The 16677-nt window shown below is 43.6% G+C and overlaps 1 protein-coding gene and 1 pseudogene across 1 annotated transcript; both read left to right on the top strand.

Moving 5' to 3' along the window:
- The first annotated feature begins 4311 nt into the window (after positions 1-4311).
- LOC123829867 lies at positions 4312-5341 on the top strand (annotated as a pseudogene).
- Positions 5342-15075: 9734 nt separating this feature from the next.
- Positions 15076-15981, top strand: LOC123829928 (melanoma-associated antigen B10-like). Its single transcript, XM_045855845.1, has one exon. It carries the CDS (start codon positions 15076-15078, stop codon positions 15979-15981), a length of 906 nt encoding a protein of 301 aa, XP_045711801.1.
- The last annotated feature ends 696 nt before the right edge of the window (positions 15982-16677 follow it).

The raw sequence follows: 16677 nt of genomic DNA, 5'->3' as shown, positions 1-16677 counted from the left end.
AGGAACAAAACTAACTTCCTCCTAAGACCCTTCTCATTCAACTGAGAGCATTCTAAACAAAGAAGGTTTCACAGTAATTTACATATTCTTTCTTAGGCCTGATCACCCTGGGGAATCCGCACTTCTCAGTACCGAGCTGCACCACCCTGTCATTGTTTCAGGCTTAGGTGGAGCAAAGGAACTAAGGCAACCGAGAGATAAGGAGATTTTCTTCCAGGCACTGAGAACTCAGTATGTCAAAGCCGAGGAGCGAGGGTCCATCACCCCCTTTTGCTGCAGCCCCCCAAGTCCTTCTTTTGGGGGGGGCCTCCCAAAGTGATCGTGCCTGTCTTAGGTCGTTCCCCTCCGTGGGGAATCTTACCCGTCTTTGGCTAACCGACCAAGCTTTTTGGGGTTCAGTCATGAATAAAGCAGCAGAAGCAGCATTCCTGCCAGGGAGATAAGCTTTTGTCTCCTTGCTGGCTTACAGTTCCAAGGGCGTTCCCTTAGCCTTAGCTAGGCGGGGGTTTCAGCCTCTGATACCAGTCAGGGCGGTTCCCAACACTGACTTCCCTGGCTGGTGCCTCCAGTAGGTGAAAGAGATATTTGACCAGTTGTCCTCAGGCCACAGTGCTTCCTCCCACCCCCCATAGCTGAGGAAGCACTAGGGAGCCTGGCCCCTGCCTTCAGTTTTGGGAGACCCTGGAAGGGGGCAGGGGTAGTTAGCTTGAACTAGCACACCTGACTTACTTGGATGGCAGCTCCCAGAGTTGAGGAAGATTTTCACCAAAGTGTCTGCCTCAAGTCAGGCACTTCTGGGAGTCAGTGAATGCCCCTTTTTGGGTTTGGGGGAAACTTCTTCCCCTACAGAGTCTGGCCCTTGATGTCAGCCCTGGGAGACCCTTGACATGTCAATAAGGCCCATATGCCTCCACATTTCAGCTTTGGTGGTGGCAGATATGTGTGAGGAAATGTGTGCATAAAAGCTTTGGTGTAGAGACTTCTGGCCAAGATGGAGGCATAGGTAGACACACTGTGCCTCCTTGCACAACCAAAATAAGGATAACAATAATTTAAAAATAAAATAACAACTAGAACTGACAGAAAATTAAACTGTATGGAAGTCCGACCAAGGAGTTAAAATAGACACATTCATCCAGACAGGTAGGCGGGGCGGAGACAGGAGGCCAGGCAGAGAGGGGTTGCAGCACAAAAAGTGGTGTCACCAGGCACACAAGACGGAAGGGGGCGGACCCTGGGCATGCAGGTGGCAGCTGGCAGACCCCTGGCACGGGGTGGCAATGGGCAGACCCAGAGAGGTGGCGATTGTGAAGCGAGGTGGCTGGCTGACCCAGTGGCCCCACATTCAGGTGCAGATAAACTAGGCGAGGCTGGGGAGTGAGACAGACCGCGTAACCCAAGGTCCCAGCACCGGGAAATAAAGCCTCAAGGCACCGATTGGAGACACCTGTGGGGGCTGAGGCACAAGGGGAGACTCCCAGCCTCACGGGAGAGTTTGTTGGAGAGACCCACAGGGTCCTAGAATGTACACAAGCCCACCCAAATGGGAATGAGTACCAGAAAGGCCAAGTTTGCTTGGGGGAAGCAGCGGAAGGGACTGAAATCTGACAGAGTGGAGCAAGCGCCATTGTTCCCTCTCAGACCCCGCCCCCACATACAGCACCACAACCCAGCAACTAGGTTACCCTGCTCTGGTGAACACCTAAGGCTCTGCCCCTCGTACATAACAGGTGCGACAAGACAAAAAAAAATGGCCCAAATGGAAGAACAGATCAAAGCTTCAGAGCAAATACAACTAAGTGACTGAAGAGATAGCCAGCCTATCAGATGCACAGTTCAAACCACTCGTGATCAGGATGCTCACAGAATTAGTTGAATTTGGTCACAAATTAGATGAACAAGTGAAGGCTACACTATGGGAAATGAAGGAAAATGCACAATAGTGCATGGGAATCAATAGTGATGGGAAGAAAACCTGGACTCAAATCAATGGAGTGGACCAGAAGGAAGAAAGAAACAACCAAACAGAAAAGAATGAAGAAAGAATAATTAAAAAAAAATGAGGAAAGGCTTAGGAACCTCCAGCACATCTTTAAACATTCCAACATCCAAATTATAGGGGTACCAGAAGGAGAAGAGAAAGAGCAACAGGTGGAAAAGTTATTTAAACAAATAATAAAGGAGAACTTCCCCATTCTGGCAAAGGAAATAGACTTCCAGGAAGTCCAGGAAGCTCAGAGAGCCCCAAAGAAGTTGGACCCAAGGAGGAACACACCAAGGCACATCATAACTACATTAGCCAAGATAAAAATGAAGGAGAGAATCCTAGAAGCAGCAAAATATAAGGAGACAGTAACCTACAAAGGAGTCCCCATCAGACTGTCAGCTGATTTTTCAAAAGAGACCTTGCAGGCAAGAAGGGGCTGGAAAGTATTCTGAGTCAGGAAAGGGAAGGACCTACACCCAAGATTGCTCTATCCAACAAAGCTTTCATTTAGCATGGAAGGGCAGATAAAGTGCTTTTTCAGATAAGGTCAAGTTAAAGGAGTTCATCATCACCAAGCCCTTATTTTATGAAATGTTAAAGGGACTTATCTAAGAAAAAGAAGATAAAAAACATGTACAGTAAAATGACAGCAAACTCACAATTATTAACAACCACACCTAAAACAAAAATAAAAGCAAACTAAGCAAACATCTAGAACAGAAACAGAAACACAGAAAGGGAGAACACATGGAGGGTTAGCAACAGGGGAGTGGGAGGAGGAGAGAGGGGGGAAAGGTATAGAGAATAAGTAGCATAGATGGTAGGTAGAAAATAGACAGGGGGAGGGTAAAAATAGTATGAGAAATGTAGAAGCTAAAGAACTTATGACACATGGACATGAACTAAAGGGGGGAAATGTGGGTGGGAGAGGATGTGCAGGGTGGAGGGGAATGAAGGGGGGAAATGAGACAACTGTAATAGCATAATCAATAAAATATATTTAAAAAAATAAAAAATAAATGCTACCTTAGTAAAAAAAAAAAAAAGCTTTGGTGTAAGCCAGACAATTCAGGTTAGCAGAGGGAAGAGTCCCAGGGTGACCTTGAGTTTAGTTCAGAACCTTGAGAAACTACTGAAGAAATTTCTCATTCAGGACAAAGGGAATCCCAGAGATCACACCTCCTGCCATAAGCCCTGGTGACCCCACAGCAGAGCTTTCAGGGTAAAATTTCCTCACTTTGTCCTCAGCAGTCACAGGGAGAGGAGGATCCAATTAGAAGGATGTGACTTTGGCTCTTTTAGATGTCAAAGTGAGCACTGAGAGGGTTACACAGAGTCAGGCACTTCCTCTGTGGGAAGTCCTGGGGAGATCTGCTGTTCTTGAGTTTACTCCCTCCACCCCCACATATTCCAGAGTATCAGGTGGAGAAATCCTTGGTCTGATTGCTACAATCCTCAAGTCTGAAGAAGGAAGGATATCAGGCAGTCAAGGGAAGGAGCCACAAAAGCAAACTAAAGATTAGGAGAACGTCTCATCACAGAACAAAAGGTATTTCACAGAACCCCACCTGTGATACTATTCCTGGGGGCAGGGGACACATGGGGAAGATATGTAAAACTGAGGCCTTCCCAAAATCCTCTGCAGACATTCATCAATATGAGTGCCTTGCTCCAAGGAGATTAAGTCTAAGGTCAGCTGAGGGGACAGCCCAAGGCTGTGCAAAAAAAAAAAAAAAGGTGAGGACTCTGAGTGAGGAGTGAGAACCCTGATTATCCCAGGATGCAGATGGTCCTACAGAGCTCTGCTATTGCTGTCATCCCATGGTATAACCCTGGTGGTGTGCTTAGGTAAGATTCCCACCTCAGCTCTTCACCCATAATGTTATGGAGGTGAGAGCATTGGAATAAGGAGTCAGCATCAAAGCAATCCAGTAGAGAAAGCACTTCAAATCCTGCCAGAAGTGCAGGTAATGGCTCTGAATATGAACAGAAAGAAACATCTACTACTTAAGAATAGAGGAGGCTCCACAGGGCCCGGACTTGTCAGACCTTGTATCAGCTCCATTAAGAGCCAGGTAGGGCTGGAAAGCTGCAGCCTAAGGCAAACTCTAGTTACCCTAACAGACTCCTCAGCAGAAAGGTAGCTTGGAGAGGAGTGGAGTATCGTCTGCTCCTAGAGCAGTGTCCTCAAGTCAACCTGCAGAGATAGCTTTCGATAAGGTCCCAGCTTGTACTTCTTTGCTAAAGGCATCGCACCATTTTATTCTTTCTCCTCCAGGTCACCTTTCTCACACTCCTGCTTGCTAAACCTGACCAGAGTCATCATGCCTCAGGGACAGAAGAGTAAGCTTTGTGCCCGTGAGAAATGCCACAAAGCCTGAGAGCAGTCCAGGGATCTAGTGGGTGCCCAGGTCACTGTACCAGGGGGAGAAGAGAGACCTTATTCCTAATCTCCTGATTTCAATGATGATCCTCAGAGTTCACCTGCAACTAAAACACCCAGCAATCCTCAAATGCCTGGGGGAGTCTGCTCCATCACCACAACTGCTGAGGTCATTTCAAACGCAATATTTAATGAAGGTACCAACAATCAAGTGAAGGAAATGCCAAATGCCTTACATGCCAAGAATATCGCTGAGCCCCACCCCAGAAACCCTCTGGATGAAGAGGTGGTTGTGTTGGTGCACTACATACTGTATAAGTATCAAAGGAAAGAGCCCATTACCAAGGTAAATATGCTGAGAAATGCAGCTCAAGTGTACAGGCATCACTTCCATGAGATCCTCAGGAGAGCTTCTGAGCACTTGGAGCTGGTCTTTGGCCTTGACATCAAGGAAGTGTATTCCAACAAGAATACCTATATCCTCATCGACAAACTGGAGCTAAGCTGTGATTCAAGAGAACACAGAGGTGTGCCCAAGACCAGTTTGCTGATGACTATCCTGGGCATGATCTTTATGAAAGGCAACTGTGTTCCTGAAAAGGAAGTCTAGAAAGTAGTGAATCTAATGGGGCTGCATGTTGGGAAGAAACACTTCGTCTTTGGGGAACCCAAGAAGATCTTCACAGATGATTTGGTAAAAGAAAATTACCTGGAGTACTGCCACGTGTTTGGCAGTGATCTCCACACTATGAGTTCCTGCGGGGCCCAAGAGCCCATGCTGAAACCAGCAAGATGAAAGTCCTGGAGTTTTTGGCCAAGATTCATGATACCATCCCCAGTGAGTTCCCATACTATTACGAAGGACAGATGAGGAAGAGAGAGCCCTAGCCAGAGCTGTAGCCAGGGCTCATATTTCTTCCTTGGCCAGGGCATGCTCCAAGGTCATGACCAGCAGCTTATGCTCCAAGTAAATGCTGAGGAAGATTATTTACTATGTGCTTGAAGAGAACAGCTAATGTTCTCATTAGTAGAAGGTTGGGGTTGGGCTACAGATAAGAGTTTATAACATGTTTGTGTTTCTGTTCTATGTAGTAACTTGGATATTTGTATACATGTTGCTCCTTTTAATACAAGGTTTAACTAACTTCAGATTCTGAGTCAATGACTGATATATAAGTCACACATGTATTGATATTTATGAGGTTTAAGAGTATGAGTTTTACTATTTTGGTATGTGGACTATAATTAAAGATAAATTTAACAAAATGAAAAATTATTAAGTTCATTAAATCCATTTCTTATTTGGGAAAAGATATTATGATTTAGAATTTCCTCAGTAGCTCATGCATCTAGTAATTAGCCTAATAAAATTACATTTTAAAACTGCAAAAATTTGCTATTTTCTAGAACAAATGGGGAAATTTTCTCTATTTAGTTATTTGGAACAAAATCATAGTAGTGTATTGCTTGGGCATTTCCTTGGAAATGTGAAAGAACTTAGTAGTAAAATATTTGGGATTAAGGTTACAGAAGTAAAGTAATAGATGATAAATGTTTGAATTCTCTTGTCACTTTTAATTTGTTGTTCTGTGAAATTAAGAGATATATTCTTGGATGTGCTTAGATTATTCAAAAATGTAGAATTAATTACATCATAATAAATTAGATCTCTTGTACATTTGCTCATTTATTTCTCAAACATTCTTTGAGCCTCTGCTCTTTGGGAGGCTCCTTGCTACGTCTGGAGATGTCAGGATCAAAAAGAGCCACTGTACTGATACAATGGTCGAGTCTAGGAGCAACTTTTAAGTCAGAAAGATGGTGAGATATACCCTAAGACCTAAGGACAAATACAAAGGAGAGAGGTCATAGAGGACCTCTATGTGAGCAGTCATGTGTAAATGTCCTGAAGCAAGTGGGTTCAGGGCCTTGGGAAATGGCACGTCTTTTGGTGTGAGTCAATTTTATATTAAGATGGGTGGAGGGTCAGATGGGGAGGCTATGGGTGGGGGTGGCAGTGGCCAGACCCTCAGAAGTTGTGTCCAGAGTTGAGACACAAAACCTGAGAAGGTGCTTCCAACAGTCACTTTAAGATAATAAATTAACCAGCGAGAAACTTCCACCTGAGGCAGGAATGGGGTGTGTCCTCTACCTTTGTCCTAGTGCAGGTGAACACAGTCTACAAAGTAGGTATTTTGTATACATTATTGCCATGGAATCTTTGAGAAGTAAGGGTTATAATGCATTAACAACGTGTGATGTTCAAAGCCACTGTGTTTGCACGCTTTACCTTAGGCTGAAAAACACAGAGATCACAATTTATAGGGCATTTTTTTTAGTATAAATTGACAAACTGAAAGTGAGAAATGGATAGTTTGATGGGAGTGAGCAAGTTAGTCCTTGACTCCTTTTACAGGATCCTTGTATACATCCATTCAGAAGTTTCTCTCAGTTGCTTATAAATGATCCCCAACATTTTCCTTAGCAAGTTACTTAATATTCTTGGTAAGAAGCATTATCACTGAGTTGGTGTGGTACATCCTACATGGCTGTATATTGTCTGATATCTCCAGGATAAAAATAAATTTAAAAATTCCAAGATGTAAAATGGGTGATCTTTGAGGTCAGAATTGAATAGTGATAATGCTAATTATCAAAGATTGAATACATACCAGTCACTGGACCAGGTGCCTCATATAAATTATTTACATTCTAGCAGTCCAACTTCACAAGGTACATATGAACCATGGAGCAAGATGATCACATCAAGTCCAGTTCAGAGGAAGAACCTGAGGCACACATAGCTTTGAAATTTTCTTGAGTTCAAATAGCTCCTAAGAAACAAGCTTGACAATAAAGACCTGGTCTGGTACTTCTAAAACTTATACTTCTCCACTCCTCCCTGCCTGAGGCCGGCCTTGTGTCTATTAATTCATTTTTCTTACTATTTCATGTTTCTCAGGCTGTAAGAAGAAAGAGCCTGTGGCTAAAGTGCACAGAGCAGGCCTAAAGAAGTAAGGTGAAAATGAGAATCAAACACAATTTGGGGATCATCTGGCGCTTCATTTACCTAGGATCCTCCTGTCTCCAACCCAGGGCTCCTTGAGAGCTGACTCTGCCCTGTACCCAGCCCAAGTGTCCAGTCCCAGCCCTTCCCCTAAGCCTTTCCCAGTGTGTGTCCCATGCAGGCTGGAACCTATCCTGCCAGCCAGCTCTGCTCTGCATCCTCCTTGCACCTGCTTGCTGTGCACCTGCTTGCTGTGGAATGCATAGCCCATAACCCCTGCCCTCTCGACCTAGAGCATAGCAAATCCTTGCAGATCCTGGTCTTCACTGTGGGCCCCTCTGATAGCAGTGGTCCCTTCCATGCAGTGACTCATTTCAGACAGGGAAGTTTAGACATCTCATCGCCACCCTGGGCTGCCTCTACCAAACTCTTAATGTTTGTTTTGGCCAAAACTGCTGATTGGTAGACTGATTTGGCAGGAAACCTGAAGAGCCTTGGTTTATAAACCAGACCGAGAGAGGACATTTTAAAATATCCATGATAATTGCAGTAGAATTTTAAAACTTTTTTTTACTTTTATTTTTCAATTACAGTTTACATTCAATATTACTTTGTATTGGTTTCAGGTGTGCAGCATAGTAGTTAGACAATCCTATACTTTCCAAAACATTCCTGTTGCATCTCTCCAGTCATCCTGGAATGATACATAGTTATTAAAATATTATTGACTATCTTCCCTGCAGTAGAATTTTAATGGAGTGTCTTAACTGACTGAGAAAGCCACCTAAATATATACCCTGATGAGTGGGCTTAACTAAGTGGCCAAGGACCAAAGCCTTGCTCCTAAGAGACAGATGGGGAAGGCCTGAGGAATCCACTATGTAGCAAACTTTGATAGAGGCTGGAGCGTCACAGACACTGTAGGCTTCTTGTAAAGTTATAGTACTTTTTTTCTGGCTGCTGTAACAAATTACCACAAATTTAGTAGTTTAGAGCAGCACATATTTATTGTATCAATAGGGGTTATTATTATATTTTTGTAGGGATAAAGGCTGGGATGGCTCTGCTAGATTCTGTGCTTCGATTTTCACAGGCCTAAGTCCAGCTTTCAGCTGATGGGCTCTGGATCATTCAGGTTGGTGGCAGAATTCAATTCCTTGTAGCAGTGGGACTGAGGCCCTATTCCCTTCCTGACTGTCAGCTGCAGCTGACATTGTTATTCCTGGCCTCTCTCCAGACTTTACATTGGGCCATATATTTTGACACAGCAATGAAATATTGGAGCCTTCTCACGTGTAGAATCCCTCTACCTTTCCCCTCCACTGTATCTCTCCTTTGTCTCCAGTCAGAGAAAGTCTTCTGCTTGTAAGGGTTCATGGGATTACATTGGGCCAACACAGATAATCCAATGACTACTGTAAAGTTGGTTTCATTTCCTTATGTATCTACAAAGTATCTTTGGCCATGTAATGTAACATAATCACAGGTTTCAGGGAAAATGCATGGGCATCTTTGTGGAGCTATTATTCAGTCTACCACCAAGGTAGAAATGTCTCCCTGGCAGATATGCCAGCTTTGATAGAAAAATAATAATAATTTACCATCATTCTCCTGACTCTTGTCTGTATCTGATTTTTCCCCCCAGGGGAAAAATCCAGACCTTTCATTGTGTCTAAAGGCACCTGTGTAAGCATTCAGGCAGTTTCTCCAGGTGGTGGATAGCAGAGACTCACAAGTTGAGATTTTGACCTTGCAGAGAGGAAGAAGAGAATTCTCAGTGTACTGGGACTAGAGAGGTTGTTGGAAAGGCCAGTGTAGAAAGGTGCTATAGAGTGAAGAAGGGTGATGCCTCCATGCTAAGATTTCCAGTGTCCTTAGAGAAATTAATGTGATCCTGTATTTGAAAATGCTGGTTACATAATAGGCACTAGACAAATCTGGAGTGTTGCAAGGAAGTTTGAGCCTTCTCAGAAACTTCTCCAAGAATGCAGAGGATTTCTGTATACAGATTGTAAGGGCTGCACTTTACTGAGCACCTACTCTATGATTGTTGATAGGGAGAATGCAAGTGTCCATCCAAGCTGTGTCTTGCTCTCCTCCTGGGCACATAGGGATACTATATTGTCCAGTCCACTTGCATTAAAAAGGGTTTTGTGACAACCTTTGCCACTGAAATATGAACAGAAGCAAAGTTTATTTTTTCTAGACCAAGGCACTAGAGAGTCAGTGTGCCACTTCCTGCCTTCTATTCAATTCAGCAGCAAACATTGAGATCCTGTGTTGAGATGTGGAGTCACATGATGGGAGTAGCCTTCATCCCTGGGCTACCTGACAACAGAGATCTTGCCTACCTGTGTCAGATTTAATGTGCATGAAAAGAAAGTTTTGCACTGTTAGGTCATTCAGGTTTCAGGCTTCTTCCATTGCAATCACTAGCAGTTACTTATCTGAGTAACACACAGCTTCTCTTTCTGTTGTATTCTAACTTAGATAAACTAATTACAATAGAAATAGAGCATATATTGTTGATGCTAAAAAATTCTGAAAATATGAAATAATCACATTCCTGCCTCCTTTCTATGGTTCTATAAAATTAGGCCTTATTAGAATAAACCATAACTAAAAACCCTGTGTGTATAATTTTTAAGTTTATTCTAGAGTTTTTCTTAAAATATGTGCTAGAGGAATATACCATTGATAACTTCCTTTCAAAATATCTCCAGTGAGCACTGAGGCAAACTCCTGAGTATCATAGAAGCATGAGAACCCCATTCTCACTGCAGCTTACCATACATTTTATCTGTATTGCTTCTGCACTGTACCTCACTTGTGATTAATAGGTTTTGTGACTCCTGCCCGATCAGAAGTTGTTGAGGGTTCATGTTGGCATCTCTCTGCTCTTCTCCATATCTACTCTCCCCAACACATTACATATGCAGGTTTTCAACAGATATGAACTGAGGTGTTGAAGGAAGAAGGTGTAGGGTCAGACTTCAGAGAAGGAATGCTCAGTTGAGAGGCCAAAACAAAGCTTCACTCACTACAGCACATGAACCACAGTGGTGGACCTGAGAAACATGAGACTCATAGCATAAACTGACATCCTCCTGTAATGTAATCATCAAAATAAATTCATGTACAGGGTTGAGTAAAAGTAGGTTTACAGTTGTGAGTACACTGAACACAGAGTTAATAAATCTACTCTAATAATCATAATTTGCCTGTCTTTTTCCATATGAACATCTGTAGCACTACTTTTGCCCACCCTTGTAGTGAGTGCTTACTGAATGCCACAACCTTTTCTTTGGCCTATCTTTTCTAATCCTTTTCTGATGTCCTACTAAGTAAGAATAGTCCTTTTTTCAGATGAGAAAATTGAGACACAGAGAACTTGTCCAAACTGGTAGGGAAGAATTTAAAAAAGGGGAAAAAAGGGAAAAAGACACTGTGAGTTTTTAAGATACATGTGTAATGGTGTATATCATGTTCTGACTCTTGCTTGTTACTGAATAAAATGACTGCAGGAGCTTTCTGTGAGACTACATATAGATCCACCTCAATCTTTTAAGTACTCCTTAGAATTCTAAGATGTATGTGCAATAAATAATGTACCCATTCTTTTCCTGATGGACACATAAGCTGTTCCTCATTTCTTGCTACATTTAACAGAACTGATAACAACATCATTGAACATGGTTGTTGCACAAATGTGGAAGTTTCCTTATAGGAAAGAGATAAAAATGTATAAATTGGATTAAAGTGGAAATAATTTGGTGATTGTAAATATTTTTAATATTTCTGAAATTGTATTCCTATAATTCTGTCCCAATTCATATTCTCACAAATTAATTTATGTGAATAACCAAAGTTCTTGCAGATATTTAATTTTATCAATTTTAAATTTGGAGGAAATTTTCTGCAATTATATTGTCTCAACTTTAATTTGTATTTCCCTGTTTTGTAATCAAGTTGAGTAGAAAATTAACATACTCCCTCACACGTATGAAATAAGATTCTACATTGATGTCTTAATTACCAGGATACCTCTGGGCTCATGCTTTAAGAATTCTTGATAGGTATTTAAGTTTTCACTTCAATTTGAGAAGCAAGGTTTTGTAAGAATGACCAGGTGCCAGAAAATGAGCCTGGGCAGGAAAATATCAATAACTGAGGAACACCAGGAAGATGGGAGTGGGTTATGTGGGGTGGGGAGAAGGAGAGCAATTTCTAGATAGACCATATATTAAAACAAGTCCACAGGGCCTAGGGCAGCTGGTAGTCAGTCAGGGATCTGTATGCGGACTTCATCAAAAGGCAAACAAAGGTACCACGAGAGAAGATGGGGAATCTGGCAGAGTGTACCAGACAACTTACATGCATAAGCTAGAGAATCTCTGAATCATCATTACCAGCATCAATTTCTAAAGTGATCTGCATGGGCAGATTTATTCAATGCCAAGACCAGAGGCAGGCTTGATACTCCTTCCTACCTTAGAACACTCTCTGCCTACTGTCAGGCAGAGGATAGTTGGCTCCCCTGTGTCACCCACCAAGTGATGTTATTGATGGAATTAAGGAGAGCTACATCTTTTCATTATTCTGGGGTTTCTGTGCATCCTTGCCAGTATAGCAGGGCTTAGAGCTATCTTGATGCCAAGTAGAGAAGACTATCCCCCCCCACCCATCTCTGTGGTACTCCTGCTGCTAAGGTTGAGGCTGTGCAAATGGATGGAATTTTTTGGTGATTTAGGAGTGTTAAAGTAGGACAAGTATTACCAATGAGTAGTGGAAAGGGGTGTGCAGCTACACCGAAGGGAAAATTGGAGGGGGAATTCCCTAAGGTTAATTATTTCAGTGACTGTGGCAATAAAGGGTTGAATGTGAACATGCCTTGAAAAACAGTTCAGGTGTTATTCCGGCTCAGATTGCCTGACATGGTTCCTGACTTCTTTGCATAGCAGAGGGCAAATGTACCTTGCATTTGGTGGTCTGTGTTGCTACCAGATATTGACTGGAGTAAGGGCCTGGCCTACAATGCAAACACTTGCAGGGTGAATGGAGAACCATCGTGGTAAGTATAGTTCCTTGTTAAATTGCCTGGACGGAGGTTGGGTAACAGATATAGGTGGAGTTCAGCTCTATTTTTTTAATGTAAAACTCCAACCTGACTGAATTAAAATTTAAAAAATAGATTCTGTGCTAGCCATTCACAAAGTCATCACAGTATCTATATTAAATACAGTAAAATCTAAAACTTTGAAGTAAGGACAATGACCAGCCTGTCAGACTCCACCAGCAGATGGAAGGTGGAATCCCAGGCCTGAGCAGAAATAAATGTGAAGAATCTAGGTAATGTCAGAGGGAGCCAGGATCTTAGGTAAGTCCTCGATTGAGTCTGAGGGATCCCCACCACAGAAGTTTGTGAACCCCACAGAGTCTAGTCCCTGCGTTCAGTCCTGGTAGGATCTATGTAGGTATTACTGGCAGTGATGACCTCTGAATTTCCCCTCTGGAGAGTTAGGATCGAAGGTTTTGGACCTGGATATTAGCCTCAGGACCATGGAAAATGGGATCCCAAGCATTAACATGAGTAAAGCACTGTGTGTGAATTCTGAGGGAACTGCCTACCCCAGAGCAGATGGACAGCACAGTGACCTGCTCCTGTTATAAATCTGGGAGGCCCCAGTGTGGCTGTGAGGCTCATATACCCCTTCATTTTAACCCCTGGAAACTGGAGAGTAATATGTGGAGGGCCTTGGTTTAAGGCTAATTAACCAAAGAGAGGAAAACCAGGACCAGTCTGGATGGGGCAGAAGCCCCTATGTGAGTTCCAAGGGAATTCTCCACCCCAAAACCAAAGTTGACCCCATAGAACCCTGCTCCTGTGTACGTACTGACAAAGCCCAGGCAAAGGTGTTGGAAGTGGTGTGCTAGGATATTAGACTCCCAAAAACATTGGTCTGAGAAGAGTGTTGTGATGTACAGTGAGGAAGGAACTCTGGTCTCTGCCTGGAGTTAACGTGAATTTCCTGAGTTATGTATGGAGGTAGTATCCGTCCCAGCCACGAGAGGCTGCCAGAACATCACGCACCTGCTCTCAAGGGCCTTGCGGTGCCGGAACCTTGCTGTCCACAATGGGAAGCACCAAGCGGTGGTTTAAGGATGTGACACACCGCGAGTTTTGTTCCTGGTTTCTGAGACAAGCCACAACCATTCCATGAGGAGGAGAGCGTCACATTAGGAGACGGAGGAGCTTCAGGCCGTACTTTGAATTAAGGTAAACACCCTGATTTAGTTTAGAGTGGCTTCCAGAGGGTTCTGCCCCTGCTATCAGCCATGATAGGACTCAGATAGTAATCGTCTAACAGGACAGCCTCCGAGAATGTTAAAAATTTCCCTTGAGGGAACTGAGAAGGGTGAAGACATCAGACCAGGACATCAGCTTCACACTAGAAGAGCGACAGGTCCCAGGCCCTAGCGAGTGTGAGGCAAGAACCCTCAGTGAAGTTTGAGGGAACTGCATACCATAGAACAGACACAGCCCCGCGGAGCCCCGCCCATATTTTCAGTCCAAGAGGCCACAGATTAGGTTGGATTGATGTAAGCCACACCGACTTCTGTTCCTGGTGTCTCAGTGGCAGTGAATACCTTTGAATGGGGGGAGGATGGTGTCAGGCCCTGACACACATCACAAGCATGAAACTGAGTGAGGTCTCAGGGAAACACCCACTCCCAACAAAGGTGACCTCACAAAACCCCACCACTGCTGTGAGCTCTGGGACTCCTCAGTTAAGAGTGTGAGGCTGAGCCACCCTCTCATATTGCCCTTGGGCAGTCTCAGGAAGGTGAAGTCTGGTCTAAGAGGGTAGACACATTGTCATTAAAAGGAGGGAACCCAAACATTTCTAGCACTCAATGTGAAGACCCTGAGTGAGGACTGAGGGGATCACCCATCTCAGAACAGTGGGGATCACAGAGAGTCTTATCCAAGCCATCAGCCCTGAGGATGCCTCCATGCTGGTGAGAAATGCAGTCAGGGAAAATATGTTAGACTGAGCCCTCCTTCACTTTCTTCTCTAGACATTCAGGGATTGGAGGGCCTTGCTCTGAGGCTATAGGTCTTAAATCAGCAGAGGGCCCTACCCAAAGTAAAAGTGAAGGCACTGAATGAAGACTGAGCCCCCTGTGCATGCCAGCATAGAGAATATCCCACAGAGCTTTGTGTGTACTTTCTTCTCTGTGCATCCCTGGGCAGGTGTGGTAAGATGAAGTTCTCTTTAATTCCTCCTGTGGGGTCTCAGAGGGATGAGGGCCTTGAAATGAGGGATCAGCATCAGAACAGTAGAGCACAGGGACCTTAGGTCCTTCCAAAAGTGAAGGGGTGACCCCTAATGTGAACTTAAATATTCCCTAACTCAGAACAGAGCAATTTCTGTAAGCACCAGTGAGCCCCAAGCAGATCTGGTAGGTAGGAGCTGAGGCACACCTTGGTTATTTCCATGGGGTCCTCAGGGCAGTGCCAAATCAGGGGATAGTAGCCTCTGGGTTTCCAGAGCAGTTCCCTCAAGGAATCCTGCATAGGTGGCCATCAATAAAGCCAAGGTTTTATCTCCCTGTTGAAGTGACCCCCAAATCTCATCCTCTCTGCAGATCACTGAGTCATCTGCCACTAACCTGCTGCCTTTGTTGAAAGTTATCATGCCTCAGGGTCGGAAGTGTCAAGCCCGTGCCCGTGAAAAATGCCGCCAGGCCCGACAAGAGCGCCAGAATCTAGTAGGTGCTCAAACCACAGCAAGATCAAATGAGGGTGCCAACTACCAGGTGGAACAAAGGTCAAGATCCTCCCAGGCCTTGTCCACCATGGAGTTCCTCCACAGATGCCATCTAAAAGAGAAGGTGATTCTCTTAGTGTATTATCTGCTGTACAAGTATCAAATCAAAGAGCCCATCACAAAGGAAGAGATGGTGAGAAATGTAATCCAAATATACAGAAATCATTTCCTTGAGATCCTCAAGAGAGCCTCTGATCACATGGAGATGGTCTTTGGCCTCGACATGAAAGAATTGGATCCCTACCGGCATGTATATATCCTTGTCAACAAACTGGAACCATGCTGTGACACAGTGCTGAATGATGATGGAGGTGTGCCCAAGACCGGTCTGCTGATGACTATACTGGGTGTGATCTACATGAATCACAATTGTGCCACTGAGGAGCAAGTCTGGGAAACATTGAATGTGATGGGGCTATATCAGGGGAGGAGTCACTTCCTTTTTGGGGAGCCCAAGAAGCTCATCACAGAAGATTTGGTGAAAGAAGATTACCTGGTGTACCGCCAAGTACCCCACAGTCATCCTCCACACCATGAGTTCATGTGGGGTCCAAGAGCCCACATTGAAACTACCAAGATGAAAGTACTGGAGTTTTTGGCCAAGGTCCATGGCACTGACCCCACTACCTTCCCATTGCTTTATGAAGAGGCTTTGAAAGATGAGGAAGAGAGAGCCCAAGCCCGAGCTGCAGTCAGGGCTCGTCGTGCTGCCATGGCCAGGGAACGCTCCAGAGCCAAGGAAGCAGCTCCTCCCACCCCTAATCAAGTTTGAGGCAGATTTTTCACTTTGTTGTTAAAAAGAGAAGTCTACCTTCTCAGGAGTAGAGAGTTGGAGTGATATATAACATACTTGTTTCTGTTCTGTATAGTAAGTTAGATAATTTTTAAAGCATTTTCCTTTTAATTGAAGGTTTTAATAGCTTCATAACCCAAACTTATGCAGGGTATGCTCAAACATTTATTGCTGTGAATGAGATTTAAGAGTAAGAGTTTTATTATTTTGTAAAACAAATTGGAAAAAATTCACCTTGTTTAGTGATATGGAGCAAGACAATATGGCAGTAGATGAGGCATTTCCATGGAAATGTGAAACAACTCAGCAGTGTGATAGATGGAGTTAAGAAATGGAGAAAGAAAGCTAATATTTTTTTGTTTAATTTATAACTTTTAGTCTGTTTCTTTATATGTGTGTGTGTGTGTGTGAATATATGTTGCTTGTTAAAGAATGTGAGAGAAAATAAATTGTAATAATTTAGACCTCTTTCTCAGTGGCCCACTTTTTTCTCCAATAATAATTGAGCTTCTACTCTTTGTAAAGTCTGTGTTGGTACCGAGAATGTGAAGGTGTACAGGAACCATCCCTGCCAATAGAATTGTAAAGTCTTGGAGTAGCTGTGATGTGAGGAATATTTAAGACACTCCCTGTGACCAAAATAACAAGTCGAAAGATGGTGTGAAGACTTGGGGG

Source organism: Phyllostomus hastatus, unplaced genomic scaffold (assembly GCF_019186645.2).
Source record: "Phyllostomus hastatus isolate PE091 unplaced genomic scaffold, TTU_PhHast_1.1 phas_scaffold_12, whole genome shotgun sequence".
NCBI lineage: Eukaryota > Metazoa > Chordata > Mammalia > Chiroptera > Phyllostomidae > Phyllostomus > Phyllostomus hastatus.
Note: the sequence above shows the minus strand (reverse complement) of the source record. Positions and strands in the feature narration are given on the sequence as shown.

Coding starts and splice junctions, on each gene's coding strand:
- LOC123829928 (XM_045855845.1), top strand. CDS start 15,076: ATGCCTCAGGGTCGGAAGTGTCAAGCCCGTGCCCGTGAAAAATGCCGC.